The following is a 20186-nucleotide window of genomic DNA, read 5'->3' as shown; positions in this document are numbered from 1 at the left end:
GGCCGAGGGCCGCGGCCCAAGCCCGGAGCGCTGCGCGGCGGGGCCGAGGCACAGGTTCCCCCGCAGGCGGCCGTTAGAGGCAGCCCGAGGAGCTGCCCCAGCCCCGGGCGGAAGCCAAGGTCGGGGCTGCCACTAGCCGCCCCCTTTACCCTTCCCCGACACGTGCTCAGCAGGTGCAGAGCCCCCCCCGGTAGTGATTAGCACTACACTAATTAACATAGAGCACAACTTCACCCTTGTCTGCAAGAAAAGCACTAAAGCCTTGGCACAGCAGGGCAGAGCTCTGCACCACCCCTCTGTCTACCGCCCCTGGTTTTCTCTTCATTGCAATCAACAGCTGGAGCAGGTCATCCAGTAGAATCCAGTGCGTTTATTTCTTGCAACATCTGAATGGGTGTTTCAGCTTTGAACACATACAAATTAATGCTTGCAAGTTTAATGACAATCAGTACGAGAAGCAAATCACTGTATAAAGCTCATAGAAAAAAAAATGCCAAATGGGTCAGGTCTGTCTTTTCCTGGGAAAAGGCAAAACAAAACCAAAGCCCAAGCATTCCAACTGAAGGCCTCATGGCAGCAAGCATAACCCCTTCACAAAATGTTAGTAACAAGTCAGAATCAACTATCAGTGTAGGCAGCTGAAATACAAGTATTCATTCTCTTTCTGCAAGCAGCTAATTTAACTAGAGATAAACCAGTTTCCATAGTCTAATTAGCTGGGGAAAGTTTGCCAGGAATACACCTGCCCCTGTGATCTGCAGGAGCCGCTACTCTATGGCCATGACTCCGAGGGCAGGGCACCAGCTAAAGAATCATACTGATACCACCCCCCACTGCTTCACAACCCTTCTGTAACTATGAACTGTTCCAGTGCAAACCACAGTAAGTCTAGGGCAGCGTGTTAACACTAAAACGGGGGCAAGAGTGAGATGAGGAAGCGAAAGACAAGGTACAGGCAGGAGCACCCCGCTGCCCTTGTCTTCTCGCAGCCCTGGTGTCAATGGCTGGCGTTGCAATCCCCAGTGGAAAGGGAACAGACAACAGTGCCAAGTTAGACTTCAGGGGGTGCTGTCTTGCCACTTTCCAGTAAGATTGACTCGCCCTGGATGTTAACAACAGAGAATCAGCTTATGGCTGATGCTGGAGGTCTAGTAGGAATACCAACACTTCTAAATACAACCCTAACGGCAAGAAACACTGCTTACTTGACCGAGTAGTTAGCTACTTAGTGTTCCAACTTGATGCATTGAGCAAACCTCTCCAAAACTTCCTAAGAGTCCTGTGGTATCCACTTGCTTCAATTCGTATTCAGAACATACAAAGTTGACAACTTAAAGCTTTATTGTAGTTTGCAATAATATAAACAAGTGCTGAAATTCAGTCAATGTCCATTTCAGGAAGCTTTTTCTCAGGGGCAGCAGCAGCACCCCCCTCCTGGTCAGGGGCCTGGGCCCCACCGCTGGCTTCTCCCTGCCCAGCTACTGGTCCGTTGGGTTCAGGGGGTTTCTGCTCCTCCTTCGGGAGCTCAACTTTGGGTTTTGGTTTTGTGACTATAGGATTACAAGTACTTGTCAATTCCTAGAAAACACAGAAATAAAAAACCACTGTTAGAAATTTTTTTATCTACCAACAGTTGTACTTTCAACCAGTTGCTCAAATTAACTTTTCAAAACACCAGATGGATAGTGGAGCTGAGGGCTGACCCCCTCCAATACACTATTAACAGATTAATACCCAATCACTGCCCTGCTATTAAAGATTTCTCACCTCAGTCTCTCTGAGCACAAACAACCAGACCAAGAAACAGAAAGATTCTGCATAATTCACATAATTTCCACAAACTACTTACTTTAGTCTTAGCTTGTATGTCTTTAGCTTTTATAACTGGGTCCAAAGTAAGACTTCTCTTGTTCTGAAGATTAAGTTTGTTGTTCATCCACTCCATAGCTTCATTTGCACTCTTCTCCACTTTCACTACATCTGCTTCATCTAGATGGTCATACTGTTCATCCTGAAACAGCCAAAGTAGTAGTAATTGTGGAAAGATTTGAACATCTAAATTGTATGCTTATTTCTCAAAAGCCCCTTTAGCCAGAAGGTAGTTGTAGTTAGCAGAGCTATTAAGGAGATCACCCCCAGCTCTAACAGGAGCACTGAAGTTCTGCACCACTGCTGATATTTCCCCTCCAGGAAGAAATCGACACCTGATTCAAAGAGACTGTCAGATTTTCAAGCTACCACCCATCTCTGAAAAATATGGTAAATACCAAGAACTCAGAAGCTAGCCAGGAGGTTCCACCAGCTTTTTGTTTGAAGGAGCTTACTTAAAAGTCAGAAAAGATTTGTACCATTTCTTACATTGGCCAGAAGTATGGCAATACCTTTGCTTTGAATGCATGAACAATTTTCATGTACTGTTGAATTTGCTTCCCTAGGTCCTCAAATGCTTTTGGTCTTTCCTCTGACTCTTGAAATCGAGCCTGAATCGGTTGACCCAGAGTCTGAAACAAAGTACAACAGCTATCAAAAACCAGGCAGCATCTCAACAGGATCCTGCAAGACTTGACAGGGTACGTAAACATTTCTGACACCCTCAGAACACTTAGAGGAGGGACAGAGTCTCCCTCAACCCTCTACTGTTGAGATCTGCTCCTCAGACACTTAATAAGCAAATTAATTAGTCTGTTACCAGTGCTAATCTCTGAAGCAGTAGACCCAAGACAGCTCCCCACTTGAACAGAGTTCTCTAGATTCAGCAAATTCCAATGGGAATGTAAGAACCACTTACCTTCAACTCAGTCAATTTATCAATGTAAATTTGTTTGGGTTGGTCTTCACCATCTTCATAAAGCCAGTTCTCTGTATCTTCCAGCTTCAGCGTGAAGCTATTTCGATCCTGAGGCAATCCATACAAAATACATAGGTGAAAATTCTATTAGATGGCAGATGGTATTAAATGATTCTTAAAATGAAACCCTTCCAGAAAAGTTCCAAGTAAGTAAAGAATTCTGAAACTCTTTACCCTATTTTAGTGAAAAGTAAGAAATAAAATATTCTTCAGTATGGCTTAGTGGTGGAGACCAGGCCCAAGGAAGAACCATCTACAAGACCCACAGTTCAGATCAATACTGTCATATAAAAGCCTATTTCTTCCCCCGCCCCATTCTCATCATCACTATGAGCAAGTCTGAGAACAGAGTGAAACTCATCTTTAGCAAAGGTGCTACAAATCTCACTTGACTTGTCCCAGTTTTAGCTCTGATGCAGGTACCTGGGCTCTGCAGACACCTTGCTGGCACAGCTCCCATCGTAACCCATGGAGATCTACTCAAGATCATTGACTAATGCAGTCAGCTAACTTACAGTTATATTAATTACGCTCCAAGCTCCTTTAGTACAACAGGGAAAGCTAATTAACACCACAAATACCAAGAGATTTTTAGGTAACCTGTTCAGATACAGGTGCCCACATTTAGTCAGACTAACTCCCCCATTATGTTCCTAGGTAGGGTTGTTTGATTTTTTAAAAAAAAAAAATCTTAAACTATTCCTAAATACTGACAAAGAGCCAAAATAGAATAGGTTGCCTTAAAATGATTGTGCAAGTGCTCCTAGTCTGTTCCAGTCTGAAAATACATGCTTTGATAAGATCTTAATTGCTGCAACTGTTTTGGAAGAGAACACACAATACATCCTGCATACCATCTGCTTGTACTTGGGCCACATTACAAGGTTATCTTCATAGCCAGAAATGTTAAAAAGCTATTTCTCCAAATTTAAAGTCTGCAAACATAGTCTAAATAAACATAGTATCTGATACAGGTCAAAGGTTATTAAAAGACAACTGCTCATTGCAACAAAATACATTAGAAGACAAACAAGCTAGAAATACTTACATCTTCATTAACAAATTTCTCATAAATACCGCAGAGTTTGTCTCTCATATCATACACATATTCTTCCACAGCATTCTTGGCATCATTCCTCTCTTTCTCTAGCTTATCCTGCATTATCATTTTACCCTGTGAACAAGTTGTCAAATTAGTTGGCTAAAAACTAGTTATTTAACATTTATTGCCAAGATACCTTGTTAGCAAAGGCTTAAGTTTGACTAAGGATTTTTAAACACTGGTTTACAGGACTGTTCTAGGCACAGCACAGAAATAAAAACTGATTTTGGTTTTTGTGAGGTATCCAGTACAGAACAATCTCGCTCCAGTTGAGGAACCTTCTTCACCCTGATAGTAGCAGCTATTAAGCACCTTGTAACTGCAGGTGATTTCGGAAATAGTCACCCTGTGAACTAGCTGTCCTGCAGAACACCTCTTCAGCAAGAGTTACAGCACTCACTGAACAGGAGTCATGTATTTTGGCTCCACAGGGCACTGTTGTTCACCTCCGAAAATATTGCCTTTCCCCCCCTCCCTTGATCACCATTAACCACATTTAGTCAACAGCAAAATTTCTGGAGATCAACTAGTGAAGTTTTTAGCTTGGGCAAGTAAGAGTTTACCTCATTCTCAATGAATAAGTTCAGCATATCTTTCCCTATCTGCCACACCAACTGATTCTCAATGGGAAGGTCCACTGTAGTAGTCTTTACTTTAGCCTTCTTGGCTTGAGGTGGTTGATCCACTTTCTTGTCTTTCGAGTCAGCCTGAGACGTCTGCATGAAAGAAATATCCAAAGTAAGAACAGCATCACCAGTCAGTTCCAGTTGATTATTCAAGACTTGTAATAAAAAAAGTATTATTGAGTTAGTGCAGCTCAACATCAGAGCTGCACACTGTCATTCTGACACTTCAGCTGCTGAAGTCAGATAATTAACGCAACTACTGACCTTTTCCAGGCACACTGACTACATTCATGGGGTGATGGTGCTTGTAGTTGAACACTTTTCTAGTATTTAAGTTATTGAGAACTAAATGATTGTTTCCTTCATGAACAGGAAAGTTCACCCATTTTATCAGTACTAGGTCACCTGACAGGTCTGCAGTTATCCACACCATTTATGTACTTCTAAAGCTCTAATCACAATACAGATACCAATATATTAAAATAAAAGTTTAGCTTCCAGAACTATGACAAAGGCCAGCAGATATGCTCACACACTACACATTCTCATGAATCTTCCAGAAGTATCCTGTAAGAAAATACACGTCTCAAATGTTTGTGTTACCTCCATTTCTTCAGACTCTGCCTTATTTTCAGGTTGGGCCTGCTGTTGTTCTTCAGTCTTTTGTTGCTCTTCCTGGTCTACTTGCATCTTCTGAAATTCATAAAGAGATCCAATTTGACATATGGAACAATGCATACACAGATCATTGCTTCAGTTCCTAGGCTGCTCACCTCACTTATACCTAATGCTCTTCATGCAAAAGCAGACTGAAAACTGGAGTCTCAAGGCATAAGTTACAAGCTTCTGGTCTTTACTTAGCAAGCAACAGCTCCATGATTAAGAATTCCATCTTATACCTCACAATCCTGGTTTCAAGAGAACTGTCACTGGCATAGCATACTTCAATTAGTACTTAATCACATTTTTGTATTTTAGTTGCTGGACACATCTAAATCCCGACACAAGTCCCAGAACTTGGCCAATTGTGCTTCCCCAGTTTTCTAAGCAGCTAAGAGCAATGAAGTCTATTACCTCTTCCTCTTTTGCATGCTGATCTGTTTCCATAGGCTCTTCATTCTCATCCGATTTATGAACCTCCACTAATGATGCACTTGAAACACTGAAGATACCATGGATATTTACTCTAACTTTGACTTTCACTTTTGAACTGGAGCCATCTGTTTGAGGAGTGACCTTCTGAACCAAGAAGTGAGCTAAACAATCCCAGAGAGGAAAAAAACCATATCATTTGATTAACTTAATCACTGAAGGTAAAGTAAAACCTGACTGTTGCTGATAACAGATCACTGCAATACACTCAGAGGATATCAAATCCTACTCAAGTCAAACAATTCAGTTTACTCAGCAATGCTACGATACACGGCTATTAGAAACTCTCTACAGTATGCTGTAAAAGCTGCTGTTACTGGTATCCAAGTAAAAGACTGCACAATTCTGAGTATGCCCCTCAGGTTTACTCCAGTATTAGGATGCTCTTTGTTTAGCCTATGGGTCCATAAACTTCATGTTACTCCACTCATTTTACTGCAGATCCATGACTTTGGTAACCTGTCTCTACAGCTAAGTTATGCTTTCCAGACTTTATTAATAAAACTTGAAACTACAGAATGATCTTAACCTATAGCAGGATCTGGGTAAGGCAACTCCTTGGGACAGCTGTAGTACGCCTCAAGAGTAAAAGGTTCCTTTCTGTAGAATGTGAGGACCTTAGAAAATGGAGCAGCATGGTTCTTGGGAAAGACCTCACAGTCACTGTAAGAGAAAACAGAGCATTTGTTCAGTATGCAGGATAATGCATCTAGAAAAGTTTTATTGACTTTATCAGATACTCCTATACCTTAAGAAGAAGCTTCTATTAAGTAGTAACAGAAGAGTCTCCTAACCTCTTAAGTTAAATAAGGCCAATAGCCATACAGGAAGTGCCAAACTGCCATCCATCCTTGGTTGTTTTCTACTGTTATCTTCAGAAAAAGTATCAAATTTTGAGTTGTTAAGTGGCCACTGTTCTAAGTGTTATTTAAAACTAAATTATGACAACTAGAATAAGTGGTATGTAATCATGCAAGAAGATTGAATTTTTTACCTTAACCCTTCCTCTGCTGGTGAATTCCATCGTAAAGAAATAGGATACAGTATCAAATCTGTGATAGAAAATTCTCTCACTTTGAAAGCCGGGGATAAAATAGCACACTGAAAGAGCACAAGAGTCATATTACAAACATTCAAACTTCAGGTGAATAGCAATTTAATTCAGCAAGTAGCTATTTATATTGCTTAATATGTGAATTTACTCTAGGTCAAGGAGGACTAATACTGAGGGGCTTGGGACCTGCATAATAAGCACTGGAAGCTCATTTATACTCTTCCTTTTCAGGAAGCTGTCATAATCTGTTCACTCTGAAATGGAAATACACAGTTTTAGTTTAGAGTCATCATATTGTTTGGTTTGCTATGGTTAGGCTACTAAGTTGTTTTTAGTGCTGACATAAGATATCAGAAAACCTCAGTTATAGCTACTTTTTAGAGTGACCCAGTACCAGGCTTTTTGCATACTGTAACACAAAATTCTCTTTTTTAAGCAGATTCCAATAGCTAGTTTGTACCAGTGAGCTTACTAATGTAATTAAACACCTGGAGAGAAGTGACATGATCAGAGCTAAAGTAAGGTGCACTCAAGAGATGGTAGCACTAGTAACTATGGAATATTTACTACTGCTTAAGCCATTCAACAGTCACCGATTCCAGCTTGGGGTGATAGATTTCCATTAGCAAAAACCTAAGCTTTCATTTCCATCCATGTTATTAGGCAATTACCGTATCACAAGTTTCAGTAGTGCTGCAAGAAATTTTCCCCTGTTTAACTGAGTCCCCCCAGAAGAGAAAACATCCTATGAGCTTCACCAGATTCTCAGTTTCCAGCCACAGCAGAACCAGAGTGCGTGTTTCACTTCAGCAAGCTACACTGATCCACTGACTTGGCAGAGACAAACAGCACAAAGGAATCACTTAAAATTGCTATTCTCGTTCTTACTCTATTCTGCTTTCCTGAAGCTTATTCAAAACCATTCTATGATACACATGAAGTATCCTTCATGTTACCTGTGGACTCTGGCTCAAGTTTTTATGGATTTCAATTAAAAAAACCACTCACAGCTAAAACAAAGAGCACTTGTTACCTGCAACGCACAGCCTCGTGCAACAGCCTCATCTGCATTCAAAGTTGTACTGACTTCTTTGCCAAAAAATTTACTGATTTTCTCTTTTACAGCAGGAATTCTTGTGGTACCACCAACTATCTCTACTGCATAAATATCCTCCTTCTTTAACTCTAGAAAGGAGTCAGACATTAGTTTTTATAAATGGTTTGTTTTACATTAATATGCTGACATTATAAAGTATAAGTTTTACTAGACCAACTATTATTTTGAGCTTGTTCTCCAAGCAGTAACAATTTCAGAACTTAGCTTGTACAAAAAAGTTTTAAAAAGCTTTTAACTGCTAAGCAAGGCATTGTTAGCTGTGCTAAATCCACTTGTCAACACCCACTGGGAGCTTACATTATGGGGGTCTCTTCTGCATGCCAAATACAAAATGCATATACACTTACTGGCTTGCTCCAGCACACTGCGAAGGGGTGGTTCTATCCTTGCAAGGAGTCCATCACACATCTCTAAAAATTTGCTTCTGTTGGAAGAAGCCATAAACAAAGCTATAGTATTTGCAGTATTAACTTGCTTATGGTACGCAACAGGATGTCAGAATTGAAAGAATGTCATTTTAACTATGTACTGTAGGGTTTTCTCTCCCCTGATCCTAGTTTTACATTCATTTAGCATATTCTCCCAAACTTGGTTCTAGTGATCTGGCACACTTGCAACACTGACAGCCCTCCCTCCTAACTCAAGGCCACTGACCAGTCTCTAAACATTAACATTTTGAGCAGCAGCCCTGCATCTGTCGTTCTCAGATTTCCCACCCCCCTCCAGTCCCAAGAACTAGTACTTTATACTAAGTTTTTCTTGACTGAAGCAACTTGAATGGAGGGCACTCTAAAGTTTACCTTTGTAAAAGTATAACATTACCTGTTCATTGTTCCAGAGACATCTATGTCATTCATGAAGCATTCTATGTTCATCGGGAGATCAGAGGCATTAGCGCTCATCAATTTTTTCAGTTTTTCACATTCCTGGTATAGCCTCAACAACGCACGAATCTTTGACTTTATGTCTAGTTTATATTTCTTTCCAAATTCTTCACAAAAGTATTCAACTAACATCTCATCAAACTTTCTGCCTCCAAGTGTTGTATCAAATGATGTAGCAAGAACCTTAAAAAAATTGAACTCTTCAGTAATAGTGCAATTTGTCATTAGTTCACTGAAGCCACTTAGCAGTTAATGTCAAAGCATTTCTTTCTTTCAAATATAGTCCAACTTTAAATCAAAGCAAGTATCACAACATTACTACAGAGGAAGAATTATACTGGTGCAGCCACAACAGAAAAAATTCTGGTACAGCTCATTTTTATTCTGCCCTTGCCATCACCTGTAAGGAGTTTCTTTCAATGAGCCTTGTCTAGAAGTCTAACCCATCCCAAACAATAAAGCTACGTCCCATACTTATCCTTCACATTTCACAGATACTGCTGGCAAGAATTAAGCTATTGTATTTCAGAGCAATCACATTACTAGCATCTGAGTTTGTTAATTGCAACTGCAGTAGTAGTTGTACACATCCTATGAGATGCTTTTTTTTTTTTGTAAAGCCTACCAAGTCTAAACCATGATTATCCTATGCCTTTTGTAGCTGTTATCACACATGTTCCAAATGCTGTTGGAAGAAACCACCATTACCATGGACAAATTCTGGCAGCTACACAAATATTGGACCTCTTTGTGAATGGTAATTCTCACAAGAATTGCTGTGCATACACACAGCTGTTACAAGCTTAAGGAGAAACATCTGCCATCTCAAATGTTAAAAAGCAGCCTTGGGCACCCAGCCTTCCTGTAATGAGGTGACAACTTTTAAAAGAACTTTAGGAAGATAAGGCAAGGCTTAGCAACACAATCTGTTCAGTAACTAGTACTGTAAGCAGACCATTAGTTTCCAAACTCTGCTTAGCCACTGTCAGTTTGAGTCATATCCCAGTTTAATATTTGATGCCTCATAAGGGTGGAACATGCTTGCACCAAGCTAAAAATAAAACATGAAGAGAATATATGTTGTTAACTCTTGCAAATAGGTGCTCATTTTTGATGAGGGAATTATCTGTAAACAACATCTGTAGCCCATCCACCTCAGCTGATTTTACTCTTTAAACTTTTTAAGGAAAAAAAAGTCAGTGAAGTATCACATTATTCTCAATACATCTGCAGATTAGGTTTGGTCTCCACACTTAAGTGCCTTGCTATCCAGCTCTCTATTCTATACTCAGAAGTATCCCTTCTGTACTTCTACAGTTTCAAAGTTTGAAAGATAAATCCAAGATAAACAAAGTAGGTTACATTTCCTCACCAGAGGAAAAAACCCTACAACAGAACTAATGTATTCAGAACTCTTGCCTTCTCTTCTTTTCACCACCCCATGCTTTAGAATTTGTGTTTGTTTCTCTAGCAGATTAAGAGAAAGTTATTGGAACTGCAAAGATCCAGATTGTAACTGTAAAAGAGTCAACTAAGAAATGTTAGTATTTGCTGGAGAACAGTAATGCTTCGGCAACTTACACTTAGAAGTTTACTGCAACTTGCTTAGCTTCCATTCACAGCTTAAAGTGCTTTAAAGTGGTTTTACTCTTTTACATGCACACCACAGTGAGCGTTAAAAAAGCATTTGTCACTTACACCACTCTAGGAATGCCTGTTCTAATGCTAGATCTCGTGACTGAACTAGAGTATTTTTTGAAAGCAGCATCCAGTCAGATATGATAGTTTCTGAACAGATCATTTATTCCAGGTTTTTTATTCCTTGCCAAAGTCTGCTGATTAAGGCATGTTTGCTTCCTCCACGTATTGCTCAAAAGCTCTCTAGTTCCCTGCCCTGCTTCTAACTCCAAAGTGCAATTTTCAGAATAAATTGAGCTGTCTGGATGTGCTTATGTAAAGACAGGCAAGCTTGCCTGTCACAGGCCGTGTATGTACTGATGAATATTTCTACTGGTAATTAAAATGGATGCATAACAGATTGTTTACTTTCAGTTTTCCTTTGTTGAATGCACAAACAGAAACTTGATATGCAGAATGCCCCATATCCACAAAAACAACATTCCGTGGCTTCTCTTCCAAGGCAGGCAGGTCTTGCTTATAGATCCCATATGCAAGGGCAACTACACAAAAACAAGAGTCAAAGAGTACAGTTAGGACTTTCAGTCTTGTAATTCCTTAAGAAATTAATGGTACATCAGTAAACAGCATTAGCATTTCATCTTACTTTCCAAGCTAAGTAAACTGATCTCTCATTAAACAAAATTCCCAATGCTAAAGAAACATGGAAGAACATTAAGCAGTAGTAGCTGCATTAGAACAGATAGCTAGGAAGTATCTTTATGCCTCTGTAAAGCAATAAAAAAAACCAGACCAGAGCTTAAGAAACTTTATGATCAACTAATCTATTTTACATTTACAAAACCAGCAGTAATTCCAGAGGGCACTGATCAATGACAGATTAAAAACCCTTTTATCTAATAAAACTACAATACTAAGTGAGGGAGAGAAAGAAAAGTATTACCTGCAGTTGTTTCATTTATTAGTCTCAGACAGTTGAGACCAGCAATCTGTGTAGCATCCATCACAGATCTCCTTTCTGCATCTGTGTAGAAAGAAGGAACCTGCAAGAAGATCAATCAGATAACCAATATTAACATTTAGAAGAGCCATCTTTAGCAGATAGTTACAAGTGTGTCTAAAGAGTCAGCACAGAGCACAGCTGAGGTATCCTTCAAATTTAGTGTGCTCATTTTGGTTGCAATAGAGAAAAGCAAAGAAAACATTACATGAAGACAAAGTTACTTTTTGTCAATCTTTTTCCATTCTGTCTCACAAGCCACTCACTTTCAGAGCAGAGAACCAGAAAGAGATATCAAATATTATTTATGTTGCTAATCAGCAGCAATTTAAGGTATTTTACCGTTAATGAAGTAAGTCTAATTTTGGAGGACAGATGTCAGCAAGATTCAGTTTTAAACAGAAGAGACAAATACCTGAATATTCAAGTTTAATGGGCAATTTAATGCTGCAGTCTTTACGATACCAACCAAATATGTAAACTGAAAATTTACTATCACATACTTACAGAAACAACGCAATCAACTACAGGCTTCTTAAGCGCATTCTCAGCAGTCTCTTTTAATTTGGTAAGAAGCATTCCCGTCACCTGTTCAATAGTAAAGTTTCTTTCTTCTTCCATATACATAGCCTTCAAATAAAAATTGTGTACACACATATTACACTACAGTAAAAACCATGCACTACAAGAAGAAACAGTCTTCACTAAAGGCAAGTTTAAAAAGTAATGCAGCTCTACACAACCTTCTCTGATAGCCTAGCTTGTGCACAGCAACTGCAAGAAGATAATCATAAACACTGGAACACACATTTAAGAATTCACATACACAAAGCTGCTCTGGACACAGGTTTGATTCTTTTAATCCCAATTACTACTAGAACAGTTTGTGTGGGACTAGCTTTGCAAGGCAGAGAAACTGTATAACTGTGCAAGATCAGTCTCACTTAACACCTGGAGAGACCATCTGCATTATTAGTCTTTTATTCCCTATTTAAGACTTCCCATTCACAAGAGAACAGAAACCACAGCAAGCAGATCCAAAATAAGGAGATAAAAGGAAACTTTATCAGTTTCCTCTGCTGGCTCTGTTTCAAATATGCCAGACTTACCTTGATGCCAGTTGAGCCTGTTGGCAGCTGGACAAGTTCATACGCAAGGCTTGCTTTTTCAGCTTGAACAAAGGGATCTGAGAATGCACGACCATGAAATCTTTTAAAACTTTGTACTGTATTCTTTGCATTTGAAATAACCTAGAGGAAAAGAAATCTTTAATACAACATGTCAGGGGAACATCTGAATTTCAGACAGAAGACAGTTTTGTTCTCATGCTTCCCTCACCAGAGTATTTTTGTCATTTCTATCTTAATAGTATCAGGGCAATTGCTAGAAGGCAGCTTCCCTCTGATTGCTCAGTAAAGTGTACCCTAGAAAACTGAGCCAAGATTCCATCAAAAATTGATAAAAGCAGCACTCAATTTTCATTGTGTGTGCACAAAACACTATAAAAATGTTAGCAAAGTGTCTTTCCCATTTACCTGTTTCCTACCACCCTACCTTTCTACTACAGTGCAGCCAGTATTTTAGCCCAACAGAACAAGCATATCGATCTAAACTCCAGTTCAGATTCATCACATGCATGTGACAGCCAACACATTCTCACAAAACAGCTCTAGGACCTCGTCATGAAGCTTTAAGAAGTCAGGAGGGCCCGCAAGATGATACTGTCAGCTTGATTTAACTGACAAAAGGTAGATTGTCTTTTATTACTAGCAGAGATCAGTGCAAATGGAGAAGTGAAAAATCACTATAGCTTGCTTTCATGTAGTGCAAGTAAACTTGTTTAATTCTTTCATTTATATTAGAGCAAGACACATACTGAAAAAACCACAATAATTGACAAAGCAGACAAACACTGTACCATATAACATTTACCTGTGATTCAGGTTCAGTCAAGCATCTATTTCCTAAGTAACCTGGGTTTGATTTTCTGTAAGTTTAATTTCTGCAGGACATACCTCATCTCTACTGGATCTCTGTATCAATGAATTTCTTTAAGCTAAGCAGACACTCAATTCCAGAAAAAACATCTGTATTTAGTTCTAGTACAGTTCTTCTGTTCTTGAATAACATGGTTGTGTCCAGTCATTTTTGTATTCTAGATAATGAATCTTCACACATCTCTAGGTATTTTAGGCTAAGAAAAACCAAGTGTTTGAATAGTCACTTCCTGTAGAGGACTTCAAAAAAAAATTATGTTTTATAGGGGTTTCACAGCAACACAAGATACGATACAGCAGGACCTAAATGTCATGAGCAGGACAAATCAGCTTAACTTCTTCTCAGATCTTAAATCATATTTACCTACCTACACCAACAGAAACTGTAAGTATGAGCAAAAATGCCTAAGATAAATATTCAGGTTGTAATTCAACCACAAAGAGTCAAGAAAGCTATATATATTTACACTCAAGTACCTGCCTTTCTGCCAAAGTTATCCACTTAATGGAATGCTATAGAATGTAACCACATAAAAGCTATAATAATGGAACAAGCTAAGGTAAGATGAAACACTGCTGCTTAGCTTTAGAATTTACATTTGCAACCTAAAAAAAATAATAGTATTTATCAGAATGTCTTAAGAAGCAAAAGGGGGGTTTTTTGTACATTTCATTATGTACAGTTATCAACCCTTAGATTTCTATCCAAGATGACAAAGCAGCATTACATGCAGAACAGCTGAATAAAGCTCAGCTGTTCATTACAGTTATGGAGACACTAGGAAGCCAGCTCAGAGACATTTGTAATCTTCATTGATAAAAAATGCATTGTGCTAATCTGATTTTTTGACTACCAATGTTGCTTTTACCCAAACTATATGCTCACCTGACTTTTAGCTGCGGCACCAATCGAACGATTCTTGGGTCCAAAGGCTATACATGATCTATAATGAGAATAAAGTTTTCCAATTAGTAAGTGACTGGTAGAATTGCACTGCATATCTTTTTGTTAAAAAGTGTCAGTAATATTATACTGGAGATATTTTAAACAGTATTTGGTCCATTACAAAAGTTCCTCACCCACTACAATACATGCATGGAATGTTCTGTGAATTCTGGAAGGAAACAGGTACTCTAAGTTAAGTTAAAACAGCAATGCTCCTCACTGCAGAACACTAAACCCAAAATTTATTCATGCTACTTCAAGTTTTACATCTAAGTAATAACCAAGTAGACACTCTTTATTTCAACTACCCATCTAAGCCACTCAAAGAAAAGGTTTTAGCTAGTAATATGGGAAACATTCAACTGTTCAGAAGAAATACACGAGGTAAATCAGATATTAAGAAAATCATTCCTACATGTCTGTACCAAAGGCTAACTAAGCTTTTCAGTTTTAAAGCAAATCCTTCAAGAGCAGAAAGACAAAACCTGCAGAGAAAGATTAGTGTTTATGGGTTTCATCTGTACTCACTGAAATAATGTAATTATGGAAAGAAAAAAAAATCATACTTCACTATAACTACTTTGTGATAGCTTGCAGGTCTAAAAGAGATACAATTAAAAAATCCTCATTTTGGAGAAGCTCCTAGATGTATTAAACCTATTAATTTACATATTTAAACTGCAAAAGCCCTAAAAAATTAAATCCAACCTTCTAATCCATGATCCTCATACCACTGAGGTAAACTTTGGGGGGGATATTGCTATTAGTCAAGCAGATCTTAATTATACTGTTATAGTGTGTTGTGTGAATAGTAAAGCTGCTCTCTATGCAGCAAGTCAAAAAACTGCTGTACAGCAGGGTTATGCCATAGGGCTGCCACAAGAAACAAATTCCAACTCAGCCTGAAGTTTAGAAATGGTCTTCCAAACAAACTATCAAAACCAGAATTGAACACTAGAGCAATATAATTGCATTTAGTTTTATCTTCTTCCAATTATTAATAACTTAACTAATGAAACAAGGCCCACCCTAAAGCATATGTTGCAATAGAAGTAACATTTCTGAATGAATCTGTTGTTATTTGAAACAACTATTCAAGGGATTAGTTAACAAAAAGTGAGGAAGCTCTGTGCTGTGCAGACCCCAAGGCCCATACGAAGGGAACAGGAGCTGTAGAATATACAGAAAAAAGTCTAACAAGCCCTGAGCAGAATATAGTTATTCATTTACTCTGGTCTCCAGAAAGGAATTAAGACATGAATCGGTGCTTTTCTTCCGGATGAAAAAAAGCTAATCCAGCTATTTCACTGCTAAATTCACAAGCCATCAGCTCCCATTCACCACAAATCCACTAATGTAGATTACAGAACTCTTTAAATCTGCCAGTCTAAAATCTCAAGTTAAAAGTCTGTCTCAACATAAGGATACAGCACAGTAATCAAAAAATACAGGGCTCCATATCGTACACTGGAACAAAGCCTTTTACATGCATACGGCTTGGCTTTGGAGACAAGTGCCTGTCTCCAAGGAGCTGCAGCTGGACAGAGGGGATAGTTCTACTCCGCTCCTTCCTTTTCTGCCTGTCCAACCCTTCTCCCAAGTTAACCCTGGCTCCCAACTGGGCCACACAGGGACCCAGTGCAGGGGTAAGTTAAGCTGGCAAGAGGGAGGGAAGGAAGAACTGTCAGCCAGTTTCATTCCCCAAGTTTGTTCACCATGGGAACCAGGGTTAACCCATTAAATACAAATTATACTATTCAACTTTTTTTAAAATCATGTCATAATGAACCATAGCATTTTAAGTAGAAACAGTCATAGTGAAGGTCATCAGAGGCCTAATGAAGCAACTTAAGCAGAGCTTTTAACTTCCCTGACACACCTGCAGGCACTAATTCTTCACCCTTGCCCTCCTACCGGCTTTCACTTCCTTGGAAGACATCCCCTGATAGAATACTTCTCTACACTGAAAAGCAGCACTAGCTTCTTAAGATCAGTTACAACTACTTCACTTAATCTAAGTCCCTTTATCCTTATGGAGACAATACAGTTAGCTTACATTTACACCCCCCCCTTTTTTTTTTTTTACTAGCTTTCTCTCTGCCACTTTTCCATTTTAAGAATATCGTATTCAAAGACAAACGTGTTTTACACTGCTTTTGGATGTACAAGTTCAAGTTTTAGAGGATTCTGGAAGAATCCAAGTACAGAGCTGAAAGCAGATTCAGTGAGAATGTCATCTCTGCCACTGAACTAAGTACAATGTATTCAGTAGGGTTTATTAATACAAACGACCGCAATAACACATATCTGCTAATCCTTCCCAGAATTTGCATGTCATCATAGAAAACCTAGTGTTTAACCCTGACCATGAGTCAATTCCTGAGAAAACCTGTCACAACACCTTGCATGACTTCCCCCAAAGCTCACTGTAAAGAGGTGCTAAGCGTTGACTTTTTGAACCAGGCTGTTTCCAAGGCGGACACTTAAAAGTCATTAAGAACTTCTTTTAATAGATGTGTTTGCTTACAGAACAGTTTTCTGTATTCCCTCAGAGCAGTACTTGGAGATTAACTCCTGTTAAGAACTCTATCATTTTCATTATGCTAATTTTTTCCAGTTTCACTTCAGCCTTTCATAAATGAATTATTTCCTGAAAGATGCATTGTGACAAATAGTTATATAGCTAATCCTCACTGAGTGAAATTTGTGTTTATATCTCAAATGTATAAGCAGAACTTCAACTCCCTGAGGGCCAGATACCTAGAGATATTAGAACACTGCTTTAAAATTCTTTACATTAAATATTTTCCTAGTATATCTAACCTTTAAACTTTCATTATTGAGAATACTTAAGGGACTAATGTACCAAATTAAAAGTTTCCTTCTCCATTTATTCATTGCTTAGAAACAGTAACAAGCAGACAGAGCTGAGGTATTGTCTAATGAGAAGCAAGGTCATTTTACTCCTCTGGTCTTTTTAAAGGGATGTGAGAAAATCATAAAAAAACCCAAGAAAACTAAGACAATCCAATTGTCTCACCAAGACAGCTATATGCTTTATTATCTGGTTAAATTAAAGCTATATAGTAAGCTGTAGAAACATCTTTAAGACAGCTTTCCAAACAGTTCCCCTCCAGGTCTGATGCACCGGGACTTCCTTCTCCACTTTTATTTTGTAATTCATTCTTAGGAGAATTTTATCCTAATTATCTCTATCCTTCTTAGCAAGTTGCTTATTAGAAATAGACAATACACACTCTTCTTGAGAGATGCGTTGGGAGGACTATTTATATAATCTGAGATAGAACATACTACACACATTGTAAAGCAGAACACGCTTAAGACCAAGTCTACCAGCAAATTGCTCTATTAGTCAGTCTCCCTTTCAGGAAAGCAGATGCCTGACACCGTACTGCCTACTCACATTCCACTTCCCCATCCCAATAACTTGTCAATCTGGTGGCCAATACCCAAAATAAGTGCAAATTTTTCGAGAGCCCTAGCTGAACAAGGGAATGCCCAGGCTGAAGGAAAGGCTGCTAAGCAGCTTTCCTAAGCTTTGCCCCAACGCAGGCCAAGGAGCTCGCACAGAGCCAAGCACCAGCCACAGCATTCAACTCCTCGGTCCGGCCACACTGGGGGCAACAGGACTTGTACTGCAGGAGAACACACAGGTATGCTGTTACACACGTAGGAAATTAAGCTTCGTGACTTCCAGCAGTGAAGGATACGGTTGCTTTTTGTTATATTCACGGGTCCTACCCTTTTAATCAAAACCACAGCCCTGCTTTAGGGAGGACAAAGTGGTCACACCAACAAAAAGGAGAGGAGCGCAGAGAGTCACCCGGAACATCCCCCCATGCCTGCCGCACGGGATCTGCTCTTTCTTTGCGCACTTATCAAAAAGTCCGCTCCCCCCGACCCGCCGCGGTGGGAGGCACGGCGCACCCCCCGACCCCCGCTCGCCTCGCTTCGCTTCCCTTCCCGGCAGCGCCCCGCCACGGCCCCGCCGCACCGGGCCCGAACCGGGCCCAGCGGGCGCCTTCCCTTCAGCGGGCGGCGGCCGCCTCAGCCCCGCTCCTCAGCCCGGCGGCGGGAAAGCGGCGCGGCCCGCCCCGAGCCCCACTCACGGCGTGCTGCGGTCGCTGTACTCATTAGCGATGGTCTCGATGCCGCCGGCGCGGGCCACAGCCACATAGCAGCTCTGGAAACCCAAATCGATGCCCACCACCGACATAGCTACGACGGAGGGAAGAGACTGAGACGCCTGAGGAAGAGCGGCTCGGCCCGTTTAAATGCGCGGCGGCGGCGGGCGCTGCCTCCTCGGGGCGGGGGGACTTCTCGAAAGATCCCGTCGGGCCGCCGCCGGGCGCAGCGCTGAGAGGAGGGGGGGAGCTCTCGCGAGACTGCCGCTGGGCGCTACCACGCAGGCGCGGGAGCACGCGGGGGGGCGGAGCTAGGGGTGGCCACGCCCCTCGGGGGGGCGCTCCGCGGCGGCCTGGGCCGCCCTCGTCCTCGGGCAGAAGCTGTTTTTGTTGTGGGGTCTTGTAAGAATTGGAGGAATATGCGGTCAAGTCAGACCTTGGCAACACTGCAAAGGTCTTCGTGTTATTATTTCCTTTTGAGTTTCAGGCTTTGAGAAGGCGTTCGTGGCTTTCTGTGCAAATAGGTCTTTTTATTTATTTTTCTTCCCCAGTGATGTAATCATCTGATTAGAACAGATGGGGCTTGAAGGAAAACAGCATGCCATGAGACTTAAAAAAAATAGTCACAATATCTGAAAACCCAGGTTTTACAGAAAAGGACCTAAACGCCTCCCGAGTGATTATCTTTTGCTGTTAGGATATTGTCATTTTGTGCCCTACCAATTCAAGAGGACCACAGCGGTGATTTCTCCCAAAATTACAATGAAATCTCTTTCGTCTTTCTCTATTTTAACACTCTTGAGTACTGAAGAAACGAAAGGAAGCCCTGCCAATGATGTTCGGTGGGTAGCTAAAGGGTGCGCCGATGCGTCTGCGTGTCGTTCATCTACGCGTCTGCCGACTTTTACAGCAATAAGGGGTGAACCATCACTTGCTGTTTTTTCCTAGACCACCTCTGCAATGCTGAACAGAAGGTCCAGGGATAAAACCGCCACATCTAAAACATGCATATGCGCACACAGAAGTATTTAGTCCTTATTAAGCATTTCTGCATGTGGGGATTCCCTGGTAAAACACGGGAGACCTCCAGGGTTCAGCGTGGCTGCGCTGAGCGATCCAACCCATGTTCTGGTTGTTCTGACCTACAGAAGAAAATCCAAGGCTGGATTTGTAGTTTCATAGTTTGAGAATGTGCTTAAAAGTTTGGTTCCACCTATGCTACCGATAAAATTTAGCATAGGATTGCTTTATATCCAGCAGGATTTGCAGTACAGTCATGGTCTAATCAACACACAAAATTTTAATATATCTGCCTTCGGGGCTTGGGCCACTCTCTCTGCATTATGTACGTTTTTCAGGGCAGCCTTTGGCCACCAAGTGCCTTTTGAGCGTGCTGGAGAAAAGTCCTTTTTAGGGATCAGGAATCTCTAAAAAGCTCAAAGATAATAATAATTAAAAAAAAATCCCTAAAGGCTCCAGCACATTCTGTAGTCCCAGAGGCTGGAAGTGGGTTGAGGGTGGACGAGGCTGGGCCGACTGCTCTGCTGGGAGGTAAGGGAGGGTTCTTCCAGGGGAGCGTTTTGGGAAGAAAGCACAAGGGATTGGCTGATTCATCCTAACACAAGCCTAATTCTGATACTTATCTTACATTCATGACTGGTGTGAAACAATGTTTGG

At 40.5% G+C, this 20186-nt stretch overlaps 1 protein-coding gene across 1 annotated transcript; it reads right to left on the bottom strand.

Annotated features, from left to right (window-relative positions):
• Positions 1-350: 350 nt before the first annotated feature.
• Positions 351-18772, bottom strand: HSPA4 (heat shock protein family A (Hsp70) member 4). The gene is made up of 19 exons (XM_075766174.1): positions 18495-18772; positions 14305-14362; positions 12531-12671; positions 11929-12051; positions 11365-11464; positions 10830-10963; positions 8722-8966; positions 8247-8323; positions 7816-7967; positions 6723-6829; positions 6258-6391; positions 5651-5832; positions 5180-5269; positions 4514-4666; positions 3897-4022; positions 2789-2896; positions 2382-2501; positions 1850-2011; positions 351-1578 (listed from the first exon to the last, which is right to left on the bottom strand). The coding sequence occupies exons 1-19, from the start codon at positions 18599-18601 to the stop codon at positions 1378-1380; spliced, it is 2520 nt and encodes an 839-aa protein (XP_075622289.1). The 5' UTR covers positions 18602-18772; the 3' UTR covers positions 351-1377.
• Positions 18773-20186: the final 1414 nt, after the last annotated feature.

The sequence above is a fragment of the Balearica regulorum genome, chromosome 14, assembly GCF_011004875.1.
Source record: "Balearica regulorum gibbericeps isolate bBalReg1 chromosome 14, bBalReg1.pri, whole genome shotgun sequence".
NCBI classification, from domain to species: domain Eukaryota; kingdom Metazoa; phylum Chordata; class Aves; order Gruiformes; family Gruidae; genus Balearica; species Balearica regulorum.
The sequence above is the reverse complement of the archived record's forward strand: the minus strand, read 5'-3'. Positions and strand labels throughout refer to the sequence as shown.

Excerpts from the sequence above, each read along its gene's own strand:
- HSPA4 (XM_075766174.1), bottom strand. The coding sequence starts at position 18,601 with ATGTCGGTGGTGGGCATCGATTTGGGTTTCCAGAGCTGCTATGTGGCT. Across the intron at positions 10,964-11,364 it reads AATAAATGAAACAACTGCAG|TTGCCCTTGCATATGGGATC; the intron begins GTAATACTTTTC and ends GTTTTTGTGTAG. Across the intron at positions 2,012-2,381 it reads TTCATGCATTCAAAGCAAAG|GATGAACAGTATGACCATCT; the intron begins GTATTGCCATAC and ends TGGCTGTTTCAG.